This window comes from Acomys minous (genome assembly GCF_964271855.1).
Source record: "Acomys minous genome assembly, chromosome: 7".
Taxonomy (NCBI): domain Eukaryota; kingdom Metazoa; phylum Chordata; class Mammalia; order Rodentia; family Muridae; genus Acomys; species Acomys minous.
Window position 1 is genome coordinate 106,149,241 of NC_140488.1, and position 16,012 is coordinate 106,165,252.

The 16,012-nt window shown below is 53.8% G+C and overlaps 1 protein-coding gene across 3 annotated transcripts in view; it reads right to left on the reverse strand.

The window, feature by feature from the left end:
• The window catches only part of LOC311601618 (germ cell-less protein-like 2), a 33,904-nt gene extending 18,409 nt beyond the window's left edge, over positions 1-15,495 (reverse strand). The window contains exons 1-2 of one of the 3 annotated variants that reach the window (XM_084789172.1): positions 15,326-15,495; positions 5,768-5,849 (exon numbers count right to left, since the gene is read on the reverse strand). In XM_084789172.1, coding sequence (XP_084645298.1) covers positions 5,768-5,779 — 12 coding nt within the window. In that variant the 5' untranslated portion in view covers positions 5,780-5,849; positions 15,326-15,495. Of the gene's footprint in view, positions 1-5,767; positions 5,850-6,333; positions 6,416-15,325 lie in introns of those variants that run through there. The other 2 variants (XM_084789171.1, XM_084789173.1) reach the window with 2 other exon arrangements.
• Between the last annotated feature and the right edge of the window lie 517 nt (positions 15,496-16,012).

Here is a 16,012-nt window from a genome sequence, read left to right on the forward strand (position 1 = left end):
TCTTGCCTCAGCCTCTGCCTCTGCCTCTGCCTCGGCCTCTGCCTCGGCCTCTGCCTCGACCTCTGGCCTCGGCCTCTGCCTCTGGCCTCAGCCTCTGGCCTCAGCCTCTGGCCTCTGCCTCTGCCTCTCCCTCTGCCTCTCCCTCTGCCTCTGCCCTCTGCCTCTGCCTCTGTTTCTGCTTGTGCCTTCTGCCTATAGCCTCTGGCTCTAAATCTGTCTCTGCCCTCAGAGCTCAGGCCTCTGCCCTCTGGCCTTTGGCCTCTGCCCCTAGGCCTCAGGTCACTGCCCTAAGGCCTCTTTCCTCAGGCCTCTGCCTCTCCCCTCTGCCTCTGGTCTCTGCCTCTACCCTCTGTTCTCTGCCTCAGCATTTCAGCCCTCTTCCTCTGCCCTCTGCCCTCTGCCTCTGCCTCTGTATCTGTTCCTGCCCCCAGACCCTGCTCTTGCCTCTGCCTATGTCATCTTTCCTCTGCTTCTGCCTCTGCCTCTGCCCTCTGCCCTCTGCCTCTGCCTCTTCTGCTGCCATCTGCCTCTGCTTCTACCTTTGCCTGTGCCTGTGCCTCTGCCCTCTACCTCTGCCCTTTGCCCTCTGCTTCTGCCTCTGCCTTCTGCCCTCTCTCTGCCTCTTCGTTCTGCCCCCTGACTCTGCCTTTTACATCTGCCCTCTTCCTCTGCCTTCTACCTCTGCCCTCTGCCATCTGCCTCTTCTTCCGCACTCTGCCCTCTGCCTCAGCATATCTGCCCTCTGCCTTTGCCTTCTGTTCCCTCCCTATGCCTCTCACTCTGTCTCTGCCCTCTGGCCTCTGCCTCTCCCTCTGCACTCTGCCCTCTGCAGGCATCTACATCTATAGGCCTCCTGACATCCTGGACTCTGCAGGCACCTGGAATTACAGGCCCCCTGGACCTTTCTGGCCTCCTCAGGCACCCGCACTCATTGGCAGGTTATAGTGCTCTATGCAATGCAAGCACCAGCACTCACACGCCCACTCTTCTCCTGGCTTCTGTTGTCACCTGCACTCACATGCCCACTGCCATCATGGTATCTACAGGCACATGCACTCAAGAACACCCTGCTCCACTTAGCACTCTGAAGGCTGCTCCATTCAAATATGCCATGACCAGCTGGCATTACCAGGAGTCTGTATCTCATGCCCATTGTCTCCCTTCCCTTCCCCAGGCACCTACAGTCTCTTGCACAATGCCCCTAACTGTCCTCTGATGGCACCTGCACTCTCATGTGCCCATTGAACTCTTCTGTCCTCAGAGCACACTGCACTGTCATGCCCATTGTCCCATTCTGTCCTCTGCAGGTAGCTACACAAATTTGCCCACTGCCATCCTGTCCTCTGCAGGAGCAGCAAACACTCACGTGCCTACTGCTTTCCTTAGCTTCTGCAGGAACCCACACTCACATGCCCACTGCCCCACATTTGGCTGTTGGTGGATGGTCTGATGTATTTTTATGCTAAGTACTGCTTGCTGTCTGACCCACCTTTTGCTTAATAAAAAGCCATCCCACCTGGGCAGGGCAAAGGAGATAGGTGAGGCTAGGGGAGAGGAATTCTGGGAAGAAGAAGGACTGCCAGGAGAAAAAAAGAGAGAGAACTGAAGTAAAGAGAGGAAGGCCGCCATGGGTTAGATGAAGGAGAACACATGGCCGACGTGGATGGAGAATCTGGCCCAGATGAAGAACATGAGCAAGCATTTGGGATTATGGATGGGAGGTAGCTTGCTAGACGTTAATAGAAGCAGATGGCATGGGACTGAGGCAGGGATCCTATACCTGCCCCACTATGGGAGGTAGTTTAGAGGATTGCTATCTGCCCTGCCACAGGTTAACTGAGGCTATTTTAAACTATAACAAGTGTCTGGGTCTTGATTGCTTGCTAGCCAGGCCTACAAATAATACAGATAATTTAAAAAACAATACTTGGCTCCTCTTCAGGCATCTGCACTCACATGTCCACTGAACTCCTAGTCTGCAGTCACGTGTGCTCATATGGCCACTGACCACCATGGCTGCTTAGGCACCTGCACTCTGATGCCACTGTCCCACTCTGCTCTCTACAGGGACATGTGCTCACATGCACACTGCCCCCCTCTGGCCACAGCAGGCAGCTGCACTCAATTTTTCACTGCACCTCTGTGACTCACATCCAAAATGCCACTGTACCACATTCCCACTTATGTGCCATGTAGTCTCATAACAAATGTCACATTCTGCCCTCAGCTGGCAACTGTACTCACATTCCCACTTCCACTCCCTGACATCTGCATAAATCTGTACTCGTATCTACTTCACTCTTGGCCTCTGAAAGGCACCTATGCTAACCTCCCTGGCCGCTGAAAAACCTACAGTCACATACCCAATGGCTCTCTCTGCTCTCTGCAGGTACATGTACTCACATACACACTGCCCCCCTCTGGCCACAGCATGCAGCTGCACTCATTTCTCACTGCACCTCTCTGCCCTGTATAGACACCTGTATTCACATGCAGAATGCCACTGTAGTCACATTCCCACTTACTTGCCCTGACCTCTGTAGTCATCTGCCCTCACATACCAACCTCCCACTGAGAGACCCATGCAGAGACCTGCACTCACATGTCCACTGCCTCCATGTATCCTGTGCAGGCACATGCACTCATGTGCTCACTGACCTTGTTGGCACTTGCACTCACATCTGACATCTGGAGGCCCCTACACTCCATGGCAAACTTCTGTCCTCAGCAGGAATGCGAACTCACACGCTCACCTCCCATACCTGACCTCTACAGGCGTCTAGACCATGTATATTGGATAGGGGATTCTATGTTGGACTCTGCAACTATGTGTCAACTGAAACCCTGTCCTCTGCAGGCACCTGGACACACATGCGCACTGCCCCTCTCTGACACCCTGTGAGATTCTGCACTCACATGCCCATGCCCTGTCCTCTACACTGCAGGCCCCTGGACTCCTATGGCCACTGCCCTTCTCTGGCCTCCACAGTAGCTACACTCCCATGCCCACTGCTTTTTCTGACCTCAGCAGACACTGGCACTCACAAAACCCCTGTGCTCATGACCTCTGCATGCACCTGCACTCACTTTCCCTCTGCAGACAACTGCATTCATGTGCCCATTGCTATCCTGTCATCCGCAGGAGCCTACACTCATGTGCCCACTACTTATCTTAGCCTGTGAAAGTCCCTCCAGTCCCATGCACACTGCCCTACTCTGTCCTCCATAGGTACCTGTGCCCACATGCCCGCTGTCACCATCTGACCTCTGCAGACACCGCCATCCTCCATAGGCACCTGTACTCACAGGTCTACTCCCCTTCTGTCTTGTGCAGCCACCTGGACTCCTATGCTCATTGACAGCCTGCCCTCTGCAGTAACCAGCACTCACACTCACACAGCCTCTGCACACAGCCACACTCCCATGCACACTTCCCCTCTCCAGTGTCTGTAGGCATCTGCTCTCACAGGACAACCTCCCACTTCTAACCTCAGCGAGCTCCTACACCCATGGGCCCACTGCTATCCTGTCCTCAGCAGGAAGTTGAAGTCACAAGGCCACTTCCCACCTCTGACCGCTGCAGGCACCTATACCTACTTGTACACTGACACTCTATTGTCTGAAGGCACTTAAAGTCACATACTGACAGCTCTTCTCTGGGCTCTTCAGGCAGCTGCACTCACAAGGAGAAATGCTCTTCTCTGGCCTCTGCAGGGAGCTATACTTACATGCCCACTGCCTCTATCTGGCCTCTGCAGGCACCTGTGCTCCCATGCCCACTGTACTGGACCCATGGCCTCTGCAGGCACCTGCATTCTATTCCCAATTCCTCACTCTGGTCTCTGCAGTTATCTGAAAGAACACGCCCACTGCACGCCTGTCCTCTGCAGGCAGCTGTGTTCAATGCCCACTGACTCCTCTGGCCTCTGCAGGCCCCTACTCTCACGTGCCCACTGCCCCACTGTGCTCTCTCCAGCTCCCTGCATCTCATGGGCACTGCCCTTCTCAGGTCTCATCATGCAACTCTACTCACATGTCCACTGCTGCTTTTTGACCACTTCAGGCACCTGGACTCCAATGCCCACTGCCTCTCTCTGGCCTACACACTTGCCTGCACTCACATACCCAAGGCTTTACTCTGGCCTTAGCATGTCCCTACAATCACATGCACAATGTCCCAGTCTGTCTTCTGCAGGCAACTGCATTCAGGTGATCATTGATACCCTGTCTTCTGCAGGAGTCTACACTCAAGTGTGCATTGCTTACCATGACCTCTGCAGGTACAAACAGCCCCATGCACACTGCCCCATCTGTCCTACTTAGGTACCTGTACCCACATGCCCATTGTCACCATCTGACCTCTATAGGTACCTATACTCATATGCCCTCATTTGTCTTCTGGGGACATCTTCTGTCACAGGCAAACCAATGCCTACTGACCACGGAATGGACCTGCACTCTCAGGCCCAATGCCCACCTCTGGCCTCTGCAGGAATCTGCACTCACAGAGCCACTGCACTCTTGGCCTATGAAAGGCACCTGTGCAAACATGTCCACTAACCAGGCTGGCCAATGCAGACACCTACACTCACATATCCAATGGCACCTACACTCACACAATGGCCCACTCCAGTCTCTGCGTGGACATGCTCTCACATGCCCACTGCTCCCATCTGGCCTCAGCAGACACCTGTACTAACAAACACACTGCCCCATCTGACATCTGCAGGCCCAGGCTCTCACATGCATAATGTCCTTTCTGCCCTGTGCTGACACCTGCACTCTCATGCCCACTGTCCCCTTCTGGCCCCTGCATGAATCTGCACTCACATCCCCACTGAAATCTTGGCCCTTGGAAGGTACCTGTGCAAGTCTGGCATGGTGGTGCACACCTTTAATCTCAGCATTAGGGAGGCAGAGGTAGGCGGATCGCTGTGAGTTCGAGGCCAGCCTGGTTTACAAAGCGAGTCCAGGAAAGACAAGGCTAATACAGAGAAACCCTGTCTTGAAAAACAAACAACAAACAAACAAACAAAAAGAATGTGCTTGCCCAAATGTGGCCACTAACCACACTGGCCACAGCAGGCACCTGCACGTACATACCCAATTTCCCACACTGCTCTCTGCATCTATACACACTGACATTCTGACTGCTCCCTGCCTCTACCCTCCACAAGCCCCTGTGCTCACACACGCACTGCCTTTTTTCTGGCTCTGGGGGCACTTCTATTCCCATGCCTACTGCCACCACATGTCTTCCACAGCCACCGGCATTCATATGCTCATGGGTGATCTGTTCTCTGCAGGAACATATATTCAGGGTCCACTGCCTGCTCTGGCTTCTGCATGTACCTACGCTCACATACATCGTGCCCCACGCTGCCTTTGGTGGGTCCATGTATTCATACACACACTCCCACCATCTGACCCATGTGGGTACCTGCACTCACCTGGCCTCCTCTGGCCTCACTGCCTTCTCTGGCATCTGCAGACCCTGCACTCACATCCCATTCAACTCTCCCATCCTTCGAGAGAACCCGCACTCTCAGGCCCACGGACCCTTCTGTATTCTATGACCAGCTGTATTCATGTGCCCATTGCTCTCCTGTCCTCTGCAGGAGCCGACACTCACACACCCTCTGATTACCATGACTCTGCATGGCCCTCCAGTCACATGCCCACTGCCTCTATCCATCCTCCTTAGGTACCCGTACCCACATGCCCACCATCACCAGCTGACCTCTTTGAGGCACCTAGACTCACATACCTTCTGTGCCATTTGTCTTCTGGAGGCATCGTATGTCACAGGCAAACCAAACCTTTCTGACCTCGAACTTCTCCGCAGACACCTGAAAAGAAATGTCCGCTGTTTCTCTCTGTCCTCTACAGACACCCGCACTCACATACCCAGTGACTGCCTGGCCTCAACAGGAATCTGCGCTAACAGGCCCACTGCTCAAGCCAGGTGTAGTGGCGCACGCCTTTAAACCCAGCACTTGGGAGGCAGAGGCAGGCTGCCTGGTCTACAAAATAAGCCCAGGACAGCCAAGGCTAAACAGAGAAACCCTGCCTCCAAAAAGAAAACAAAACAAACATGCCCACTGCCCACTCCTGGTCTTGGCTACATTCACATGGACACTGCCCTCGTTCCATCGGTACCAGTCACTTGTCCACTGTCTCCCCTTTGCCTCACTGACACCTGCACTCTCATGTCCAATGCCTACATCTGGACTCTGCACTCACATAGCCACTGTACTCTTGGCCTCTGAAGGACACCTGTGCAAACATGTCCACTAACTACCCTGGCCACTGCAGGCACCTACACTTACATACCCAATGGCCCACTCTGCTCTCTGCATGGACATGCACTCACATACCCATAGATGCAGTGTGGTCTCATCAGACACCTGTACTAAGAAACCCACTGCCCCTATCTGGCATCTGCAGGCACAGGCTCTCATATGCACAATGTCCCGCTCTGCCCTGTGCTGGCACCTGAATCATATAGCCACTGACACCTGTATTCACATACCAAATGCCACATTATGACCTCAGATGACAACTGTACTCACAGTCCCACTTCCCCTCCTGACCTCTGTAGGCCCCTGCACTCACAGGCCAACCTCCCACTTCTGATTTCTGCAGGACATGCACTCACATACCCAAGGCCCCCATGGGTCTTGTGCAGGCACCTGCACTGCTGTGCTCACTGCCAGCCCTTGTTGGCACCTTCACCTACAGTCCACCTCCTACTTTAACCTCAGGAGGCCCCTACACTCGAAGGCAAACTATTATCCTGTCTTCAATAAAAGTGCGAACTCACATGCCCACCTCCCCTCTCTGACCTCTGCAGGCATCTACACCTACATGTGAATTGGATCCCTGGTCTATGCTGGACTCTGCATCTACAGGTCAACTGAATCCCTTTCCTCTGTGGGCACTGGGGCACCCATGCTCACTGCCCCTCTCTGGCCTCTGAAGGCATCTGCATCATTCATATGCCCACTGCATTCTTGGCCCTTAGATGGCACCCGTGCAAATGTGGCCACTGAGTATCCTGACCTCTGCAGGCACTTATAATGCACATATACCCAACGGCTCACTCTGCTCTCTGCATGCACATGCTCTCACGTGCCACGGGCTACCATCTGACCTCAGAATGCACCTGTGCTCACACACCAACTGCCTCTCTCTCTGTCCTCTGGAGGCACTTCTATTCACATGCCTGCTGTCCCCATGTGTCTTCTGCACACACCTGCATTCCCATGCTCATGGCTGTCCTGTCTTCTCCAGGGACCTTCACTCACTGGCCAGAACTTCCGTGTATCTTGTGCTGGAACATGCACTCACGTGTTCACTGCCAGCCCTTGTTGGCACCAGCACTCACAGTCCAACCTATCGTATCTGACCTCTTAGGCACAAACAATAATGGGCAAACTGCTCTCTTGTTCTCAGTGGGAGTGTGAACTCACTGTCCCCCTCCCCTTTCTGACCCCTGAAAGCATCTACACCTACCTACAGGTCTCCTGACAACCTCGCCTCTGCAGGCACCTGGATTCACAGGAGGCCCACTGGCCCTCTCTGGCCTCCTCAGGCACCTGCTTACAAATGAAAACCACCCTGCTCTGTGCCCTTGCAGGCACCTGCACACACACGTCCACGTCCTCTCTCTGGCCTCTGCAGGCCTCTGCACTCATATGCACTCTTCTTCTCCTGTTCTCTGCAGTCAACTGCACACACATGACCACTGGCCCCCTTGCCTTTGCGGGCACATCCACTCACATACCCACTGTAGTCACATGCACACTTCCTGTGTCTGGCCCTTGTGGGGACCTTGTCTCACAGCCCAACCTCACACTGGGAACCTCAGCAGGCACGTGCACTCACATGCCTTCGGCCATCCTCGCATCTGCAGACATGGACACTAACATACCCTACTGCTCCATGTAGCCATTTGAACACAAATGTCCACTGACGCCCTCTGCAGGTACCAGCGGTAGCATGCTTACTACTTCCTACTGGCCTCCTTAGGCACATGCGCTCTCACGCTCACTGCCCCTTTTTGTCTCTACTGGAATCTTCATTCACATGCCCAGTGCATTCTTGGCTTTTAGAGGTACTTGTGCAAATGTGGCCACTGAGGACCCTGACCACAGGAGGCAGTTACACACACATATCTAATGGCCCACTCTGCTCTCTGCAAGCACATGCACTCACATTTGTGTTCCTCGCCTCTGGCCTCAGCAGGCTCCTGTCTCACATACCCACTGCCTCTCTCTGGCCGCTGGAGACCCTTCTATTCACATGCCTGCTGCCACCATATGTCTCCTGAAGGCACCTGTGTTCTCATGCTCATGGCTGTCCTGTCCTTGGCAAGGATTTCCTTTACTGCCCACTTCCTCCACAGGTCTTGTGCAGGAACATGCACTCACTTGTTCACTGCCAGCTCTTGTTGGCACAAGCACTCACTGTCCAACCTCACATATTGGACATCTGTAGGAACATATACTCCTGGGCAAACTGGTATCCTGTCCTCAGCAGGAACATGAGCTCACATGACCCTCTCCCCCCTCTGACCTTTGCAAGCGTCTACATCTACAGGTCTCCAGACACCCTGGCCACTCAGGCACCTGGACTCATGTACCCTCTGCCTTCATGGCATCTGCAGGCATGGGCACTCAAGTACCCCTGCTCCACTTAGCCCTCTGAAGGCTGCTGCATTCAAAGCTGCCATGATCTTCTGGCATCAGCGGGCCATGCCCTCTCATGCCTACTGTCTCCCTTCCCCTCTACAGGTACCTACACTCTAGTGTCCAATGCCTCCCTTTGCCTACTGGAGGCATTTGCACCGACCTCCCGTTCACAACTTGGGCTGTGCAGGCACCTGGACTCTCAGTCAAGCTGCCACAATCTGACTTCTGCAGAGAACTGTACTCACACCATCACTGCCTCTCTCATGCATCTGCAGGCATCTTCTCTGACATGGGCACTTCACCCTTCAGGCCTCAGCAGGCAGCTCTATTCACATGTCAATGCCCCCGTATATCTTCTTCAGTCATCTGCATTCACATGCCCACTGCTATCCCGTCCTCTGCAGGAACCCATGCTTACATGCACACTGCACTCTTCTATTGTCTAAGGACACCTGGCATCACAGGCCCACTGGCCCTCTCTGTCCTCTGAAGGCCCCTGCACTCACATGCCCACTGAACTCTTTCATCCTCAGAGCACACTGCACTGTATGCCCACAGATGCCATCTGTCTTCTGCAGTCAACTGCACTCATGTGCCCACTGCCATCCTGTCCTCTGCATGAACAAACACTCACATGCCTACTGCCTGCCCTAGCCTCTGCAGAACCCACACTCACATGCACACTGCCCCACACTTGCCTCTACATGCACCTGCACTCACATGTCCAGTGAACTAGTCTGCAGGCACATGTGCTCATATGACCACTGACCACCATGGCCCCTTAAGCACCTGCACTCTGATGCCACTGTCCCACTCTGCTCTCTGTAGGTACATGTACTCACATACACACTGCCCCCTCCTGTGGCCACAGCAGTGAGCTGCACTCACTTTTCCACTGCACCTCTCTGCCCTCCTGTATTCACAACCCAATGGCTGCCTGGCCTCTGCAGGATTCTGCACTAACATGTGGGCTGCCCAGATCTGGTCTTCACATGTACCTGCACATCCATGCCCACAGCCACCCTTTGGCTCTACAGACACATATAATCAACCCACTTTCCCCCTGTAGGCACCTGCAAACAAATGCCCACTGTATCTCCCTGCTCTCTCCAGGCACTTGCACTCACATACCCATGCCTTCCTCTATACCCCACAATCATGTGTCCTCTTACAACTACTGCCCTGCAGCACTCATATACCCACTGCCCCGCTATGGCCTCTGCCCTCAGCTACACTCTTTTGCCAATTGCACCTCACTGGCCTCTCTAGACACATGCACACACATACCCAGTGACGGCCTGCCCTGTGCAGGAATCTGCACTTAACATGTCCCATGCCCACCTCTGGTCTGGGTGACTACCTACACTCACATGCACTCTGCCCTCCTATAATCAGTAGCAGTCACATGCCCGCTGCCTCCCCGTTTCCCTTACTGACACCTGTACTCCCATGCCAAATGCCCGCCTCAGGACTCTGCAAGGATCTGCACTCACATGCCCACTGGACTCTTGGCCTCTGAAAGGCACCCATGAAACTATGTCCACTAACCACCCTGGACACTGCAGGCCCCTACACTTACATACCCAATGGCCCACTCTGCTCTCTGCATGGACATGCTCTCACATGCCCAGTGCTCCATTGGCCTCACGGACACCTATAATAACAAACCCACTGCCCCATCTGACATCTGCAGGCACAGGCTCTTGTGTGCACAATGTCCCTCTAGGCCCTGTGCTGGCACCTATACTCACTTATTCACTGCCCACCTCGGGCCTCTGAAACATCTGCACTCATCTGCCCACTGCCATTCTATGTTTTCTGAGGCCCCTGCAGGTACATGCTCCCTGCTGTCTTGTTCTCTGCAGAAACATTCACTCACATGCACACTGCCTTGACTGACCTCTGCATGCACCTACAGTAACCTACACAATGATCGAACCTGCCCTCTAGGCACCTGCACCCACATGTTCACTGTCCACATCTGGCCTTTGCAGGCACCTTCTCCCACGAGCCACTGCCTCCAGCTGTTTTTGGTAGGAACCTGCGCTCAAATGCCCAATGCCCCTATCTGGACTTTGGAAGCACCTGTACTCACATGCCCACTGTACACTTCTGTCTTTCAGGACACCTTAGCATCACAGGCTCACTGCTCCTGTGTTCTCTGGAAGGACCTGTACTCACATGCCCTCTGCTCCATGTGGCCTCAGCAGGCAACTGCACTCACATGCACATTCCACTCTCTGGCCTCTGTATGAACCTGCACTCACAGGCCAGCCTCCCACTCCTGACAGCTGCCGACACAGCACACATGAGCCACTGCTATTCTGTCTTCTGCAGGGACCTGAACTCATACGCTCCCTTCACCCACTGGACTCTGTGGGCATCTGCAATAACATGTCCACTGACACCCTGGATACGGCAGGTTTTTGGGCTCACAGGCCCTCTGCCCTTCTCTGGACTCTGCAAACATAGGCTCTCACATGAAAACTATGCCTGCATGTCCCTGGCAGGCACCTGCACACACATGCTGATTGCCTCTCTTTGGGTTCTGAATGCATCTGCACTCACATGCACTTGGCTTCTTCTATACCCTGCAGTCAACTGCACACACATGACCCCTGGCCTCTGTAGGCACACGCTCTCACATACCCACTGTTCCCCTATGGCCTCTGCACTCACCTACACTCACATGCACATTACTCCTCTCTGGCCTTTCCAGACACCAGCACTCTGCACGTGCATGCACTCCATACTCAATGCCCTGCTATGTACTCTGCACCTGCCAATACTCACATACCCATAGCCCTTCTCTGGCCTCTCTGGACAGCTGCATTCATATACCCAATGATGGCTTAGCCTGTTCTGGTGTTGCTGCTCAGCTTCACTCACCTACTGCCCTCCTGGCATCTGCACACATGCACACTCACATACCTGTAGGAACCAGGCCTGACTGGGCTGCCTGCCTGTCTTGCTGTTTCATGTCCTGTTTCTAGCAGCTTCCGTGTCTGTGTTTATGCTGGTTAGCTAGTCATGTTTACTGCTCTGAGAACGCGCCCCTCCCCTCCTGGAGACTTTTACTCCTCTTGAGGGATTTCACTTGTGAGTGGCATTCCTGTTTTGCTGCCTATAAGAAGGCTCTTGGAACACAGAATAAAAATTTCTGCTGCCGCTGCTGCTGCTTTCTTAGCATGAAGGACCCGCTGTGTTATTGTGTGTGTGTGTGTGTGTGTGTGTGTGTGTGTGTGTGTGTGTGTGTGTGTGTGTATGTGTGTGTGTGTGTTAAATCCTCACTCTTTCACCCTTGACTCAGTACCGCGGGGGTGTAGGTGCCACAGATACCCTCTCTTCCTCATTCTGCACTCAAATGGACACTCCCACTGTCATCAGCAGGCCCCTGTAGTCACATGTCACCACCTCCATTTCCATCTACAGGCACCTGCACTCTCATGCCCGATTCCCTACTATGACCTCTGCAGGCACCTACACTGCCCCACTCTGCTGTCTACATGTACTTGCCCTCACAGGCCCAGTACCCTATGCAGACTCATGCACAGACAGGCACAGAGCAGCCATCTGTCCTCTGCAGTCGCCTACACTCATGTTCCCACTGCCCCACTATGCTCCCTGCAGGTCCTTGGACTCAGAGGCCTACTACATTCCTCTGGCCTCCGCAGGTAACTGTATTCACATGCGCATTTCCTATTTCTGGCCTCTTGAGGCACCTGTTCACACAGCCCACCCTCACACTGGGGACCTCTGCAGGCACCTGCCCTCATATGCCCACTGCATCTCTCTGGCCTCTGCAGTCACCTGCACTCACACGCCCAGAGACTGCCTGGCCTGTGCAGGAGTCTGCATTAACATGCCCACTGCCCACAGCTGGTCTTTTCCCTTACCTACACTTACGTGCCATGCACCTTGCTCTCATGACACCTTCTTGAAACTACACTCACGTTCATACTGCCCTCCTGGCATCTGCAGTCACGTGCGTTCACATGCCCACTGCTCTGTGTAGCCCTCTGAAGGCTCCTGCACCCAAAAGCCCACTGTGCCTTGGCATCTCTAGTCACCAGCAGTCACATGCCCACTGCCTCCGTTTTGCCTCTGCAGCAACCTGCTCTTTCCTGCACAATGCCCGCCCATGGCCTCTATAGACATCTACACTCAGATGTCCACTGCCCCACTCTGCTCTCTGCATGTCATTAACTCACATGCCCACTGCACACATATGGCCACTGCAGACAACTACGTCCACAAAATCCCTGCCTCTCTCTGGCATTTGCAGGCACCTGCATTTACATGCTCACTGTCCAGCTCTGGCCTCAGGAAGCACCTGCACTCTCATGACCACTGCCCCATCTGTCTTCTGCAGACAACTACATTCAATGTGCCCATTGCTGTCCTGTCCTCTACAAGAGCCTACACTCATGTGCCCACTGCTTACCCTGGCCTGTGCATGTACCCACAGTCCCATGTATAATGCCCTAATCCGTCCTTCTTAGGCACCTATGCATACATGCCCATTGTCACCATCTGATGTCTGTAGGTACCTGTACTCACATACTTCTGCCTAGTTTGTCTTCTGGAGGCATCTTCTGTCACAGGCAAAACAATCCCTTCTAACCGCTGCAGGGACCTGCACTCTCATGCCCAATGCCCATCTCTGGCCTCTGTAGCAATCTGCACTCACATAGGCACTGCACTCTTAACCTCTGAAAGGCGCCTATGGAAACATAGCTATTAACCTCTTTGACCACTGCAGGCACCTACACCCACTTACCCAATGGCACACTCTCTTCTCTGCATGGACATGCTCTCACATGCGCACTGATCCCATCTGGCCTCACTAGACATCTATACTAACAAACCCACTGTCCTTATTTGGCATCTGCAGGCACAGGATCTCATATACACAATGTCCCTCTGTGCCCTGTGCTGGCACCTGCACTCACAAATACACTGCCCGCCTTGGCCTCTGGAGTTTTCTGCACTTATATGCCAACTGCCACCATATGTCTTCTGTAGGCACCTGCACTCACATGCTCCCTGCTATCCTGTCCTCTGCAACAACGTCAACTCACATACACACTGCCTTTCCTGGCCTCTGCCTGTACCTACAGTAACATACACAGTGGTTGAATCTGCCCTCTAGGTACTTGGGCCCCCATGCCCTCTGCCATCATCTGGCCTTAGCAAGCATCTGAATCCACATGTCACTGCCTCCAACAGTCTTCTGTACACACCTGCACTCATGTGTCAACTGCATTCTTCTGTTTTTGAGGACACCTAGGATGACTGTCACACTGCCCCTCTGTCCTCTGCAGGAACCTGCACTCACGTGCTCCCTTCACCATCTGGCCTGGCCAGGCAGGAGCACTGACATATCTACTGACACCCTGGGCACTGCAGGCACCTGCACTCACATGCGCCTTTCTTCTTCTCTTCCCCATAATCCACTGGCCCCATTGCCTATGCATGTACATACACTCCAGCACCACTTTCCTCCTATGTCCTTTGTACTCTCCACACTCACGTGTCCATTGGCCCTCTCTGGCCTCCCCAGACACCGTTATTCATATACCTAATGAGGGTCTAGCCTCTGCAAAAGTCTGCACTACTTGTCCACTGCACACCTCTTGTTGCTAGCTACACTCATATGTACACTGCCCTTCTGGCATATGATAGCAACTCCACTCACATGCTCACTGTCTTGATGGCATCTACAGGCAAGTGAATTCCAGTACTCTTGCTCCACTTAGTCCTCTGAAGGCCCCTTCCCCTCTACAGGCACCTGCACTCTCATGCCCACTGTCTCCTTCCCCTCTACAGGCACCTGCACTCTCATGCCCACTGTCTCCTTCCCTTCTACAGGCACCTGCACTCTCATGCCCACTGTCTCCTTCCCCTCTACAGGCACCTGCACTCTCATGCCCACTGTCTCCTTCCCCTCTACAGGCACCTGCACTCTCATGCCCACTGTCTCCTTCCCCTCTACAGGCACCTGCACTCTCATGCCCACTGTCTCCTTCCCCTCTACAGGCACCTGCACTCTCATGCCCACTGTCTCCTTCCCCTCTACAGGCACCTGCACTCTCATGCCCACTGTCTCCTTCCCCTCTACAGGCACCTGCACTCTCATGCCCACTGTCTCCTTCCCTTCTACAGGAACCTGCACTCTCATGTCCAATGGCAACCTCTGGCTACTGCAGGCATCACCTTCTACCTGTCCACTGACACCATGGGCTCTGCAGGATACTGGACTCTCAGTCAAACTGCCACAATCTGGCCTCTGCTGTGAACTCTACTCACATGCCCACTGCTAGTCTCTTCTCTGCAGAAATCTGCACTCAAAGTCACACTGCATTCTTCTGTCCTCTGAGGACAGCTGGCATCACAGGCCCCTGGCCCTCTCTATCCTCTGAAGGCACCTGCACTCACATGCCCATTGGACTTTTCAATCCTCAAAGTGCACTTCACTGTCATGCCCAGTGATATCATCTGTCTTCTGCAGTCAACTGCACTCAGGTGCCCACTGCCATCCTGTCCTCTGCATGAACAAACACTCACAAGCCTACTGCCTGCCCTAGCCTCTGCAGGAACCCACACTCACATGCACACTGCCCCACACTTACCTCTACAGGCATCTGCACTCACATGTCCACTGAACTCCTAGTCTGCAGGCAAGTGTGCTCATATGGCCGCTGACCACCATGGCCCCTTAGGTACCTGCACTCCGATGCCACTGTTCCACTTTCTGCTCTACATATTCTCACATACACACTGCCCCTTCTGGCCACAGCAGGCACCTGCACTCACTTTCCTGCTGCACCTCTCTGCCCTCTAGAGACACCTGTATTCACATACCAAATGCAACATCCTGGCCTCAGCAGGCAACTGTACCCATATTCAGATTTGCCTGCTCTTACCTCTGTAGGCATCTGCACTCACATGTCAACCTCTTACTTCTGACCTCTACAGGGACCTGCTCTCACATGCTCCCTGCTATCCTGTCCTCTGCAGGGACCTGCACTCACATACACACCGCCCCCTGGCCTCTGCCTGTACTGCCAATAACATACACAATGATTGAACATGCTCTCTAGATTTTAACATGTCCACTGCCACCATATGACCTTTGTAGGCACCTACCCTCAAAGGCCCACTGCCCACTCTCACCTCAGGAGGCACCTGCACTCACAAGCCCACTTCAGTCTGTTGTCCTCTGAGGGTACCTGCAATGCTCATTTCCAATGTCGCCACATGTCTTCTGCAGGCAACTGCATTCATGTGCCCATTCCTATCTTGTCCTCTGCTGGAGC